The sequence below is a fragment of the Artibeus jamaicensis genome, unplaced genomic scaffold (assembly GCF_021234435.1).
Source record: "Artibeus jamaicensis isolate MK-2021 breed Jamaican fruit bat unplaced genomic scaffold, CSHL_Jam_final contig_233, whole genome shotgun sequence".
NCBI lineage: Eukaryota > Metazoa > Chordata > Mammalia > Chiroptera > Phyllostomidae > Artibeus > Artibeus jamaicensis.
In genome coordinates this window covers 351651-365839 of record NW_026521486.1, presented here as the reverse complement: position 1 = coordinate 365839, position 14189 = coordinate 351651, and the positions used below count along the sequence as shown (strand labels likewise).

The following is a 14189-nucleotide window of genomic DNA, read 5'->3' as shown; positions in this document are numbered from 1 at the left end:
GAGCGCGCCGGGCCAGAGCGGGGACCCGGTGCCCCCGCGGTTCTCTCGGAGCTCCCCAACCCTCCGCCCAGGAGCAGGCCAGCCACACCCCTGTCTTTCCCGGATGGAGGCTGCCGGGCCTTACTATTTCCGGGAGTCTCAGCACCCCAAGCTCCTAGGGAAGGCAGCGCCTCTGAGTCTCCTGACAGAGGAACCTGTGGCTCCCAGCTGCCCGCCAGCTGCGGGCCTCCGGGGATGTCCTGGGACTCACCAGCGGGTCTTTCAGTGCCTGGAGGAAGGTGGTGAGCCCCGGGGCTGTCAGCTCTGTACTGCAGCTGGCCCTGCTTCTGGCCTGGGGTCTTCTGGACTGGAGAAGAGGTGGGGACCCTGCGTGCTCCTGCTGGCTCCTCACTGGCCTCAGGACAGGACAGGTGGCAGCAGCTGGGGACCCGGGGAACACCGGCACCATTCCCCAAACCCTAACTCGCACCCCACACTGGACACTCTCTCCCCTCCTTGGGGACCTGCCCTCCACCCAGACTTGTCCCCTTTGCAGACAGTCCACTTCCTTCCGTCTCCTCCCCACCCTCAGGCGTGTGTCTCCTCCCTGTGTGCTCCCCACCCCGGACCTGCCCCCAGAGGAAGCATTTAGGGAAGGGGGCAGCTGTGCTCCGGCCCCAGCGGCCGGCCAGCCAGACCTGCCTGCCTTCAGCCCTGAACCGCATCCACACCAGCCCACCCAGCACCCACCACAAGGCACCCCAACATTTCCAGTATCTGACAGGAATGCCAACTTTTTATCAAAAAAGGTTAAGACAAGCATTGTGGTCACAGGACATTTTAATACCAAACATGTGGGAAGGCCAGTATCCCAGACTAAAGGAATCTTTAAATAGAGTGCAGGAAGCTTGGGGGTGAACTGTCCTTCCTGTCCCCAGGGCGATCGGCTGCATCTCTGCCCCACCCCCTCCCAGGCCGTCCAGCCTCAGGAGGCCACCGGGGACCCACCAGCACTGTACTCCGAGGGGCCACCTGGCTTCTGCCCGTCCAGGCCCTTCTGTCCTGGGGGCTCTGCTGAGGGCAGGTTTGCTTCTTCCGACCCAGCTACCCCTTCCTCTCTCCCCTTAGTAGCCTCTCCCTGCACAGTGGGTTATAGTGAGGGGCCCAGGCCCAGGCCCAGGACTGGCCCCGACTCCAGCCAGTGGAACTAGGTTTGGGGTTAGAGGTTAGAGTGTAGGACTAGCTGAGCGAGGGTAGCTGATGGTAGTGCCTCATGGTCCCCTCGGCCTTTTCTTGTGGGTTGGAGAGTCCGACAGCCGTGAGGACAGCCCTGGTGTCCTTGCAGACTGAGCGGGGACTGCGTCCACTGTGGGAAGGCTGCCCCTCCAGACCCCGGGGGCAGGCCCCTCCTAGCGGCGTTCAGGGCCGGCACTGAACCGCTCTCACCCTGGGGCCTCCCGCTTGTTCCTTCTGCAAAAATGGGTTCCCTGCCTCTGCTGTGCTCTGCGGAGTGGGGGCGAGCCAGGCAAGGGGGCAGGGGATGCTTTGAGACCATCACCCCGCCACCCCAGGGCCTGGACGGGGTGGGACTTCAGAAGCGATGGAACCCCCACTCGGCCGTGCCTGCTCACTCCGCGAGCACCCGCTCCAGCAGGAAGCCGAGCGCGCCCCTCTCGTGAGGGGTCTGAGGGTGAGGGGCTGGGAGGCGGACCTGGAGGCCCACAGCTCTGAGCCTGTGCCTCACACCCACCTCCCACTGGCCACCGCTGCTGCCACTCGGTTCTGAGTCCTGACTGTGCTGCGGCAGCGCTGGGCCTGGCTGGGGAGTGAGCCACCTTCCGAGCTCAGCGAGGGAGGCTGCCGCGCTGTGGAGGGCCCTGGCTTGGGGGGGGGGGGGGGCAGAGCTGGCTGAAGTGCCACGGGCGGTAGAGGGAACAGTTCCTCGGTGGGGTGCTCCAGGGACATGACTGGGACAATGCCCCCGAGGGTGGGGGACCCTGCGGCCGGGCCCCACACTGCCCCCTGGTGGCCTCCCCAGGAAACACGCGGCCGAGCTCCTCACCCTCCCAAGCCCAGACTGCCAGCGAATACCCCCAGCTGCAGGCGAGCGGTGGGTGGGCTGTGTGGGGAGCGCAGGCTGCTGGTCAGCTGCCTCTCCCTCTCCTGAGCTGGGCAGCCTGATGGGGCTCAAGGACACATCAAATGCAACGTCTGGGGACCTGCTGGGCTTGGGCAGATGGGTGCCTGGAGGGGGTGGTGGCCCCAGGCCCAGAACAGCAAGGGCTCACAGCCAGCCCCGCCCCCCCAGCCTGCAGCCCTGCAGAGGGCAGGTGGGGCTCAGGGGGAGGTGAGGCTCTGGCCAACCGCAGATTCGCCATCAGTCAGGGGCTAGGCTGTGGTTCCAAATGCCACCTTTACTGCTGGGACAAAGTGGTGTGGGGCAGGGGGCCAAGGCCAGGGAGCGGCAGGGAGTCCGGGTGGGGAGCTCATGCTTGACGGGGGCCGCCCCACCCCTCGGTGGGCCAGTCCCAGGCCCCAGGGGCACAGAGGCCCCTTCAGCCATCCTAGGGTGGACACAGGACGGCCTGCAGGTCCCTGGGCAGGGAGCTGATGACGGTCTCGAGGTGCAGCCGGGCCTGCTGCAGCGTCTCCTCCTTCACGGGGAGCTGGTGGCCCCGTGCCCGAACCTGCAGGGGCAGTGCCAGTCAGGGGCAGGTGGCCTCTGTGCGCCCCCCCCCCACCAGGCCAGGCAGGGCGGGAGCCTCTCACCAGCTTCTCCCGCAGCTTCAGGACCAGGTCCACGACCTCCACCTCGGACTTGCCCTGCATCCAGGTCTCAACGTTCTGCCGTGAAAAGATGGGGCACCCATCACCAGGGCCCCGCAGCCCCAGTCCCCTCGGCCGTGGCCCTCCTTACCGCCTCACAAATGGCCTCCAGGTGCAGGGCCTCCAGTTTACGGGCCATCTCTTTGCGCCGCTGCCGGTACCAGCCATCAAAGTGGGGGGACTTGAAAAACCGCCTGGGGGTGATGAGAGACAGTGGCTGTGGGTGGGGCTGCCTCCGGGTGCCACTGTGTGGGCGTGGGCACCCCACACCCACACCGGCAGGAGACTGACCGTCCCCACTGGTGTCCACCCACCTGTAGAGGCCCAGCCAGTCACCCTTGAGGATGCAGGTGAGCTGAGGCCCAGCGTGCTCCAGGCTGCACAGGAAGTCGTCCTGGTGGAAGGGGCGGATCTGGGGAGGAGTCTGAGACAGCGGCCCAGTGAGCCCTGGTACCCAGGCAGGTGCAGCCTCACAGACCCTGTGTGTGCCTGGGCTGGTCAGGGCCATCCCCCAGGACACCTCCCAGGCACGCTCTTGGACCACCACCCTGCTGGAGACAGGTCCCAGAGGGGAGGGCCTCGAGCCCCTCATTGCTGCCCCACTCCTCTGCCCCGTAAGGGAGGTCTGATCAGTGTGGGGCTAGCCTGGAAACCAGTCTTCCCTCCCAGACCTTCCCTCCTCTAGAACTGGGACGGTAGCCCACCCTCCTGGCCCCTCCCCCACTGCCACCAGGACGTGGATACCCACCTTCCAGGGCGTGATGCTCTTCTGCAGGGGCATGAGGCTGGCCATGTAGTGCTCCTGGAGTGGGGAGGGGAGTGAGCCCGGGGCCTCAGCCCAGGGGTCTCAGCCCCAGCGGCCCCGCCCCCACCCTGGGCCTCACCAGTGGAATGATAAAGCTCTGCGTGAGCTCCAGGAGGTGCCGCCTCAGCAGGGCGGTCAGCACCCCTGCCGGTCGCTTCTTCTGCAGGCCCTTGAGCAGCCGCTTGAGCAGGGCCTTGTCACGGCGTAGGTGCGCGGTATACTCGGTGTACAGGCCTGGTGGGAGGGCGGGGCTGCGGTCCTTAGGGGGCCCCTCCCACACCACCGCAGCCGCCCCCTTCACTACTCTCCATATAGAATCCTGGCCCCCCAGCCCCCAGGATGCAGAGCCCATGCCTGGGTCCCCGAGAGGCACACACCTGGCTTGGTGTCCAGGGTCTTAAGCCTCGAGGGCTTTTTCAGTTTGACCTGTTTAGGAAGACCCCCTACAAAACAGGAAACACAGGGGCCACCTGGCTTCCGACCCCTGGGGGCCAGGCCTCAGTGCCCGCAGGCTAGGCCCGCGGGCCTCCCCAGAGCGGTGGAGCCGGGGCCAGGCCGGCCTCACCTGACATCTTGGGCTCCCCAACTCGGAGGATGTGGGGCCAGTGCTGCAGCGTTTTGATGAAGAAAGGGTTTGTGACTCCCAGGACCACGTTGGGTCTAGAAAGAGGAGAGAGAGGAGAGGCAGTGGCGGCTCCATGGGGCAGGGGCAGCCGGTGGGGGCGGGGCAGAGAGGACGCGGCACCTACGGGGCCTGCGTGCGCGTGGTGAACTCCTTGAACTCGCTGTCGTGGATGGTAAAGTAGGGGCGATAGTCGCAGCAGAACCTGAGGGGCTGCAGGCAGCTGTGGGGGTGGGAGAAGCAGGCCAGTGAGCTCAACAGGGCGGCCCCCTGCCCCTCATAACACTCCTCCCACCGCGGGGCCTACCTGGTCAAGGCCAGCACCATCTCCGAGGACACGGCCGGCGAGGGCGCCAGCACCACCAGGGGCTCCCCGAGGAGCATGAGCTCCCACAGCGTCTGCACGTGGGTGAGCACAGGCTGCAAGCACCTGGGCCGGGCAGGGGAGGTTGGGGAGCTCAGGGAGGCTGGGCAGGGCAGAGGCTCCCCCCCAAGGCTCGGGAGAATGCGCCACCCCAGTGGGAACAGGGCTTGGAGATGCGGAGTGTGCACAGGGTCAGCCGACAGGCCGCCCGCCCCTGTGGCCTGGCCCTGCGCTCCAGCCTGAGCCGGCTGCCCTGGCTTCCTCGAGGCCCAGCCAGGTCTCCGAGCCTGGCTCCCTCAAAGGCTCGCCCAGGGAGGGGCAGCCTCAGGCAGTGAGTGCCTCCCCACACAGCCCTCCCCTCCCCACGCCCGTCTGCTGACACCCCACCCCAACTTCACCCATTTCCTCTCAGCACAGACACCAGGCCCTGGGTTCCTCTTCTGGACTTCCATGTGACAGAACTGGCCCGGGGTGAGTTCCTGGTAGGTGGTGTCCCCGGGGCCCAAACCCTGCCCAGGCCTGAGCCTTGTGGGCTCGCTCAGGGTCTACTCAGGCAGCAAGCTGACGGGGCCCACCTGAACAGGTCCAGCTCGTGGACACTGGTGAGGACCAGTGGCGCCGGCAGCAGGCTCTGCAAGGGGGGGCGGCGTCAGGCTGAGGGCCAGGCTGCCACTCTACAAGCCCCAAGCAACACCCCTCACCCCAGGAGAGCCCTAGGCACAGCAGCCCCTGCCCCAGGCTCCCCGGCCCCTCCCCCACAGCACGGGGGGGCCATTCCCAGTCCTGCACTCAGACACAAGCCCCCGGCTCTGGCTGGTATCTGGCCACCCCATAGGGCCCCCAGCTGGTGGGTGGGGAGGCCCCACCTCTTGGCCACACCGCTTCAGAGGACTGGACTCCGGCCTGTCTGTCCTGGACGGGATGTGCACCTGCGGAAGGAGGGAGCCGCTGCCGGTCACGAGTGGGCACCGCCGTGCCCTTGGGGCCTCCTGCCCTGGCTGGCCAACCCTCACCTGCAGGACGACTCCCACGACAGGGAGGTTCAGGGTCTGCCCGGGCACGGGGGCCGGCCACTGGTCGATCTCGTTACACACTGTGGGCGCAGGCGGTCGGCGTCAGCAGCCTGCAGCCACGGCCGCTGGGCTCCACGGCCGCTGACCGGGCCTCTGGGCGCACTCACCTGCTTCCAGGCAGGGGGCCAGCTTGTCAAAGTACTCGGGGGCAACCAGGCTCAGCAGTGCCTGGAAGAGTCGGACGAAGGGCAGGCGGGACACCAGCACCAGAGACTGCAGGGCCCAGGGGGCCGGCGAGATGTCAGAAGCCCTCAGGAGTCTGCAGGGCCCCCGAAGGCCTGGCTCATCCAGAGTCCACCCAACTACATAGGACAACTGTGCCCAGGGTGGCCCCATGCAGACCTCAGGGCCCCAGACAGGAGGGGGCCCCAGCGACACCGGGCAGGGCTGGAACCCGGCTGTTAGAGGGAAATGCTCGTGGCCAGGATGTCTGGGACAACCTCCCAGTGATGAAGCAGCTTTTGCTTTGAGTGTCTGAGTGCAAGGCTGAAGTTGTCTAATCCTGAAAGAGTGACCAGGCCCCTCTGGCCAGCAGCGAGAAGCAGGGGTGTCTGGGGCCCGAGACACAAAGGCCACGGTGCTGTGCTGGGCCAGGCAGGGGCACGGGACCCGCACCCCAGAGGGGCTGCAGCCAGAGCTGAGTACTGGGGCAGCCCTAGCACCTGCCCGCTGCCCAGGTCAGGTGGCCCACGTGGCCGAGGGGAATGTGCTCCCCCTGGTACCACGTGGCTGCAGGAGGGGTGCTCCTGGAGGCTCAGGACCCCAGCCCCTCAGCCCCTCCATGGCCACTAGCCCCTCCTCTCACAGGTGCCACCCCAGAGGGGCCAGGTGGCTCACCTTCTGGAAGTAGCCCCTCTTCATGGAGCTGTCCTTCACCTGCCGGAAGTACACATAGCCGAAGTAGTGCGCCGACTCCCTCTGGAAGAAGCGGTCAGCCAGGCGGCACCCACTCTCCCCGTGCCACTCCCCCGCCACCACCTGCCAGCCTGCCCGCTCTGCAGAGGCGGCTCCACCCACCGGGTTGTGGGGCTGGGTGCTCAAGCCCGGGTGTCCCGGGCTCAGAAAGTGGGCATCACTTCTCCAGGGAGCACCTCCACAGGCCCCTGCACACCAAGCCACACCCTGCTGTCTGCGTGGTGCACAGGAAGAGCGCCAGGGACCCTGGGGGGTCCCCAGAAGAGCCGGCCCACCCCTATGGAGGCTGGGGCTGGCCAGCCATGCGGGGCCCAGGCACCCGGAAAGGACCGCCACACCAGCCCGTCCCCAGTCTGTGGGCAGAGGCCGCAGACCGCCGGAGAGGCAGCCCATGCTCACCTGCAGTGTCACAGGGGCTTCACTGTCGTAGCGCCCCCCGTCGTCAGTGGGCCAGGAGCTCCTCTGCCCTCCACACTGACGGATTCGGAAGCTGAACTGCGTGTCCCCGAGGCAGCCTGGGAAGGGAGGCAGCCCCCGCCACACCACGTCAGGGCTACGGAGGCCCCAGAGAGAAGCCTGGCGCTTGGCCTCGCCCTCCCAGTGGGAGTCCCTCTGTCCTCACTCCTGCACCTAAGAAGTTCAGAGTGAAGTCCGGACCCAGACACACCAGCAGCTGCCCACCATCCAAGCTCAGGTGGGCAGCTGGGGGACCGTGGTGTGGCGGCCTGAGCCTGCCTAGAACCTGGGGCCCTGGGAGGAGCAGAGACAGCTCCAGGGGGGCCACAGTGGCGGGATCAAGGAGGCCAGACCCTGCCGGTCCCTCTTTCCACACCAACAAGGGGAACCTGGCTGCCTCTGCTGCATCATGGGGCTCTGGGTGTCTCCACAGAGCGGGGGAGGGGGCCTGGGCCACAGGGGCTCCGGGACAGCCTCCCCTCCCCACCTTGTTCCTCTCCCCACCCCCACACCCCCAACCCTGGCCCCAGAGTGGGGAGAGTTGGAGCACCCTACCGGAGTGGGAGTCAGGAAAGGACAGGTAGCAGATGCTGCTTTTCTGAAACACACGACACCCAGTGAGCGCTGGCTTCCTCCTTCCACCTGGGCGACGTCTGTTCCCCGAGAGCGGGTGGGACCCACCTCCTTATCCGTGAGCCGGAAGTCACCAGGATACACCAGCTGTGGGGACACAGAGCACTCGGTGAGGCCAGGTGGCCGTGGGGCTGGGCTGCCGTTGTGTTCCTCTCCGCTCCCGCTCCCGCCCCTCTCGGAGCACACGTCACTGGGCAGACCCTGCTGCCCTCCCCCACCTTTGGCGCCCCAGGCTCCCCCAACCTCCCAAGGCCCCTCCCAGCTCCAGGCTGCTCCAGACTCCCCTCGCCTTGGCCAGCACACACCTGGGGGAGCTCCCGGACTTCCTTTCTGCCCCCCTTGCCCTCGAGCCTGGGCTCCAGGACGGCCCTGGCCTGGGTGCAGAAACCCTGGGCCCCATTCCGGGAAGTGGCTGGGCGGGGAGCCTGTGTGGGTCGGGCGCCAAGGGCCAGCACCCCGAGCCCCCAGCTCCACGCATCTGCCCACGTTTTTGCGCCGAGGAGGAGTCGGGTTTTGGCTGAAACCCGGCTTCTTCCACGATGTGCCCTGGAACCCCCACTGTGGCAGTGACGTCACAGCTCATCCGTGTTTGCTCTGGGCTCACGCCGGGTGGTCCCCCTCAGCTCCCGTCCTGAGGACGGGCACTGTGCCCAGGGCACTCTTGTCCCCCAGCCCCTGGCAGGGAGCAGACATCCCCAAACGTGCACTTGAACAGGGTGACAGCGCATCCGTGAGGCATGACAGAAAGGGGCGTCGCATGGAAACCTCCAGGAGGTGTCGCCAAGGAGGAAGGGCCCCGAGGGAGGGGGCTGAGGATGCCACAGAGCCAGGCCTGGGGACAGCTCCATGAGTGGGAGGAGCCACAGGACAGGTCACCGTGTCTGTGTCCAGCAGGGCCTGGGAGATGCGGGGGCCTGGCGGGCAGCGAAGCTGCGCTGGACCCTCCGTGCTGAGGTAGGCAGTCAGAATCTGGTCTGACACTCCGGGGAAGCTGGCGGCCTCTGAGCAGGCCACCTGGACCTGCGGGCCCCATGTCCGTGCCAGGGACCCATTAGAACAAGGGTGGGGAACCCACATTCAGGGGCTGGTGTGTCCTGTCCTGGAAGCAGAGGCCCGAGGGGGCCTGGCCCAGCTGGACGGTGCCTCAGTGAGTGGAGAAATGGGTGGGCCCTCCGAGAGAGGTGGAGCCGGAGGCCGTGCCACAGGGTGACAGCGCCCAGCCCTGGCCCTGCTGAGCCGACCTGCACAGGGTGCTGCCCCTGCACCCAGTCGGCCCCGCGGAGGAGACAGACCATTGTGGGGCATGGGCTGCAGGAGCTGAGGTGGGGATCCAACTGCTTTCTATTTGGCCAGATGCCGAAAAGCTTGTAAAAGTGTCAACTGATGCTCACAAATTTTATTTTGCAAAATAGGGTTGTTTTCCTGAAAATATTAAATATTTATGTTAACACATGGGGTATCTGTTTCTTACAGTGGGTTAATAAATATTAAACGTTTTTGTTTTAATTGCTAGTAAACATGGGTTGATGGGACCTCACAAAGAGCTGTTTGGGGTCCTCAGTAACATGAAGGCTGTAGGGGCCGGAACCACATCAGCAGTGGTGGAAAGGGGGCCTTTGGGGCCTCGGGGCGCAGTTCACTCCACGGGCTTCCCAGACTGGCTGAGATCCTGAGAAGAGAGTTTCCGAGGGCAGAGATGGTGGAGCCGGGCCCTTCTCTCAGCCGACCCGCCTGCAGGCTTAGTGCAGCCGTCCGTACAGCACCCCGCACGTCGCTGGGCAGTCGGGGGCCCTGAGCCACTCACTCTGTGTCTCAGGGACAGAGTCTGAACTCCTGGAGAGCAGGGCATTGTCTTCTCATTTGCTCTGTGTTGTGTCCCTGTGTCCAGCACCAGGACCACAGGGCCTGGCTGGTGGCCACTGCTCAAACTTGACTCACAGAACAGGTGAACCGCAGCTCCTTGCCTTTGCTTTGGCTGTTTTTTTGTGGGCGGGGGTTACCTGAAATAGCTTGCTCTGCACAGCCCAGCTGCCTCTTTCCCATCTGCCAAGACTGGCCACACCTCATTCCTTCCACGGAGCTGCTGCTGTTCATGGAGCTTCTGGATGGCAGCCCCTGGGTCTCCCGTCCGTGTCCCATCACCACGCACAGTGCCAGGGCTGTTGCGGCGCTCAGCAAGGCCGAGCTGTGCACAAGTGAGCCCAGGGCAGGTGCTCCCTGAAAGGTGTGGGGTCAGGCGAAACGACCCTTGGTCTTCGGCAGGATTTCCGGGGGAGGGAGGAAAAACGAGGCAAATCTGGGGAGCACTGTGAGCCGCACTGCCCGATGGATCCGTGGCTGGGCCTCTGCACAGACAGGATGATTCCGAGGGGCGCTGGGTTCCCAACATCCCCTCCCTGGACTGTGCAGCCTCATCAACAGCTTGGAAGCCCAAGCACAGAGAGCCCATAGCTGTGAAGGCTACTTGCTTGGTTACAAGCAAGCTTTCCAGATGCTTACATTCTAGGAAATTACACATGAGAATGTCTCAAGGAAACACAAGAATCTCTTAATGTCTCTTGTGATTTAAAAAAAATATTCTTATTTTACTTTTTTACAGAGATTTTATTTATTTTTAGAGAAGGCAAGGAGGGACAGAGGGAGAGAAACATCAATGTTTAGTTGTCTCTCATGCACCCCCTACTGGGGACCTGGCCCCACAACCCAGGCATGTGCCACGACCAGGAATGAACCAGTGACCCTCTGGTTTGCAGACCGGTGCTCAACCCGCTGAGCAGCTCAGCCAGGGCCTTTCTCGTGATTTTGTGGAGAAAAGTATGGGCAACAGTATGAGCTCTGTGACACGGGGCAGCTCGGCTCAGCTCTCTGCTCAGGCCCCTTCATCAGGTGGGGCTGTCACAAAACTGCACGCTTAGTGGGGGTGGGGGTGGGGTGGGGGATGGGGTCTCCACAGGGCCAGGACCTGAGTCCTCATTAAGAGTCAGCCCCTTCTGTCTCAAAGACTGGACTTGTAGAGTTCAGCGAGGCCTTAAACCAAAACGACCCCCACCCCCAAGGGCCCCCCAGGATGGCTCTGCAGCCTCAGCTGGGCCAACTGCGGCCCCAGCGGGCCCTCCTCCGCAGTGCTCAGGACATCCCTGACAGTGTGGTGAGGTCTACGCCCCCACTTTCCGGGTGTAGAGACCATCCTGACAGCCCTGCGGAAGTCCTCCCTCCCTGAGCCCGCCACACTGTCATCTACACTGGGGGGGAGAGAAGCTGCCCCTGGGGGTGGGGGTGGGGGTGTGAGCACCCCAGACTCCCCAGCTGGGTGCACCTGGTGAAGAGAGTCGGCCGGTATGGCTGGAATGGCACCCACACAATCCATACTGGATCTGGGCCTAGGTGAACCAAGAGGTGCCGAAGGCTTCCAGCAGGATGGCCACAAAGGAGTGGTAGGCAGCGGAGGGAATTATCCGTGGCCGGGGGAACTGTCAGCCTTGTCCACCAACTAGAGGTGGAGTGGGGGCAGGGGGAAAGTCCAGGATGACCCCTCGGATTCTGGCTGCAGCAACGAAGGAGACGAGGTGCCACGACTAACGTGGGGAAGGGAGAAATGAGATAGATTTTCTTGATAAAGGTCAAGGGTATCCAAAGTGCAGGCCTACCTCCTCCATCCCAATGGGAAGTCTGACATTGGTCCCTTTGCTGTAAAGTGCCCCTTTCAGGAGGGGACAGGCGCAGGGTTCCGGGGGAGGGACAGGCCACCCAGGTGTCTCCTCGACTTCCCCCCACGCGCAGAGGGCGGACGGGCGGGCGCGCGACGACTCGCCCCCCTTCCCGGCTCACCTCCAGCGCCTGGCCCAGCTCCAGGTCGAAGGTGACCACGCACACACACTCCAGCCAGGCCGAGAAGCGCGCCCAGGGCGTTGACGCTGCCCGCGCGCCGGAGGACCGCACCCCGAGGCGGTCGCGAGGCCGGCGGGGCCCCGCGCTAGACAGTGAGTCCATGGTTGAGACCGCAGCGGCCGGCTGCGCGTTGCCCGGGGAACGGCCGGGAGGCGTTGCCGGGGAAACGGCTAGGAGGCGGCGACCTCCACGCACCTAAGGACCAAGCCACGGAGCAGTCGAGAGGCCATCGCGGACTAGAGCGGCCCTCCTGTGGTCCCGCCCGCCCCTCACGGCCGGAGAAGCGAAGTGCAGCGAAGAGGCGACAAGCCCACCAGCGAGAAGGGCCCGAGCGGCCCAGAGCGGCCCGGAGCGGGGAGGCTGGACGTCTGCCCTGGCCCGGTGGCATCCGGGAGTCGCGTCAGGCGGGGATCGGGGCCGCTATTGCGGATCCTGCTCGGCTGCTTCACAACTGGGTTCTAATGTTCTGGACTTCCCAGCCCACCAGTCTCCGCCGCATCTGCTCCCTGGGGTCGCCCAGGGGCGCCGGTCCTGCAGAGCGGGCACAGGCCTGGGTTCGCTGCTGCCCGCGAGTCGTCTTTGTCTCTCTTGGCCAGACCTGGGCCGCGCCCCCGAGTGTATCAGTGCGGGTCCGCTGCCTGGTTCGCGGTCCCCAGCGCCATCGCTGAAGCCAGCTGGGACGCAGCTGGGAAACACGCTGCGAGCAGCCTCTGCCGTTTCCGCGCCAGAGGAGCGTGGCCCCCACCGGTGCCACCACCTAGCAAATAAGGGCGAGTTTGGAGCTGAGACAGTAACTTAATTGACATGCCACATATTTTAGGTTTGGGTTTGTTTTTTTTTTTTTAATAAAAGCCCTCTCCGATTCCTCCCAGCCCCCTCCCTCTCCAACGTTAGGCGGGCAGGGCTAGGCTGCAGTGACAACCCCATTCGTGGCCGTGGGAGAGTCAGGTGCCTCTGCTTCACTAGCACAGGGCCTCCCGCGGTCACGGGCAGTGGGAGAGAGATAACGAGGCCTTCTGGCTGTTAATTTCCTTGGCCTACACATGTTGTATCCATCACTTCTACTTAGAGACCTTGGACCAAAACTAGTCACATGGTCCCAAACTAACTGCTAGGGAGCCTGGGAAATGAAGGACTTGGATTATTTGGGGAAACACAAAATTATTATACTTTATAGTGGCCATGTGTCACTGAACTTAAGGTACCATTATTTTATAAATCATCAAGGTAGAGAAACTGCTACCAGTTAAATAGCAATGAGCAATCAAGTGTTTTCAAAATAATCTATTATGAAATGTGCGAACATGCAAAAAAGATAAGCCAGACAGTAACCATCCGTTTACCTACTATCTAGAATCCACCTTAATAATCAACCCTTTGTTATATCAATTTTATATCTTATTTTTACATCAGTCCTATCCATCCATCAAATCATCTTATTTTTAAAATATATATATATTTCCTTTTTATTTTTATTGTTTTATTGATTATGCTGTTACAGTTGTTCTATTCCCCCTTCATTCCCCTCCACCCTGCACACCCCTCCCCCACCATTTCCCCCCCTTTAGTTTATGTCCACGAGTCTCAAGTTCTTTAGATTCTATATTTCCTATACTTTTCTTGGCCTCCCCCTATCTATTTTCTACCTACTGTCTGTGCTACTTATTTTCTGTACCTTCTCCCCCCTTCTCCTCCTCCCACTCCCCTGTTGCTAATCCTCCTTGAGATCTTCATTTCTAGGGTTCTGCTCTTGATCTAGCTGTCTGCTTAGTTTGCTTTTATTTTAGGTGTGGTTGTTAATTGTGAGTTGGCTGTCCTTTCACTGTTCATCTTTTTTACCTTCTTTTTCTTAGATAAGTCCCTTTAACATTTCATATAATAAGGGCTTGGTGAGGATGAACTCCTTGAATATGATCTTATCTGAGAAGCACTTTATCTGTCCTTCCATTCTAAATGAAAGCTTTGCTGGATAGAGCAATCTTGGTTGTAGGTCTTTGGATTTCATGACTTGGAATACTTCTTTCCGGCCAATTCTTGCCTGTAAGGTCTCTTTTGAGAAATCGGCTGACAGTCTGATGGGAACTCCTTTGTAGGTGACTGTCCCCTTATCTCTTGCTGCTTCTAGGATTCTCTCCTTCATTTTAATCTTGGCTAATGTAATGATGATGTGCCTTGGTGTGTTTTTTCTTGGGTCCAACTTCTTTGGGACTCTGTGCTTCCTGGATTTCCTGGAAGTCTATTACCTTTGCCAGATTGGGGAAGTTCCCTTTTATTATTTGTTCAAATAAGTTTTCCACTTGCTCTTCCTCTTCCCCTTCTGGTGCTCCTATAATTCGGATGTTGGAGCGTTTAAAGATGTCCTAGAAGTTTCTAAGCCTCTCCTCATTTTTTTGAATTCTTGTTTCTTCATATTTTTCTGTTTGGTCATTTTTTTCTTCCTTCTGGTCCAGTCCCTTGATTTGAGTCTCAGTTTCCTTTTCATCACTATTGGTTTCCTGTGCATTGCCATTCATTTCACTCAGTGTAGCCTTCATTTGTTCCTCTAATTTGTGACCAAAATCAACCAGTTCTGTGAGCATCCTGATCACCAGTGTGTTGAACTGTGCATCTGATAGGTTGGCAGTTTCT

The 14189-nt window shown here is 62.0% G+C and overlaps 1 protein-coding gene across 4 annotated transcripts; it reads right to left on the bottom strand.

Annotated features, from left to right (window-relative positions):
• Positions 1-801: 801 nt before the first annotated feature.
• On the bottom strand, positions 802-11791 carry DENND6B (DENN domain containing 6B). 4 transcript variants are annotated; one of them, XM_037160743.2, is made up of 19 exons: positions 11502-11791; positions 7722-7760; positions 7596-7638; positions 6984-7099; positions 6507-6587; positions 5777-5882; positions 5610-5689; positions 5463-5525; positions 5172-5227; positions 4540-4662; positions 4360-4455; positions 4176-4270; positions 3988-4053; positions 3690-3844; positions 3554-3607; positions 3120-3199; positions 2897-2999; positions 2749-2823; positions 802-2666 (listed from the first exon to the last, which is right to left on the bottom strand). In XM_037160743.2, exons 1-19 carry the CDS (start codon positions 11661-11663, stop codon positions 2544-2546), a joined length of 1716 nt encoding a protein of 571 aa, XP_037016638.2. In that variant the 5' UTR covers positions 11664-11791; the 3' UTR covers positions 802-2543. The 4 variants fall into 4 exon arrangements, with proteins under 4 accessions (XP_037016638.2, XP_037016639.2, XP_037016636.2 ...); XM_037160744.2 differs by having other exon boundaries at positions 3120-3229; positions 6507-6545; XM_037160741.2 differs by having other exon boundaries at positions 3120-3229; positions 11502-11790.
• Between the last annotated feature and the right edge of the window lie 2398 nt (positions 11792-14189).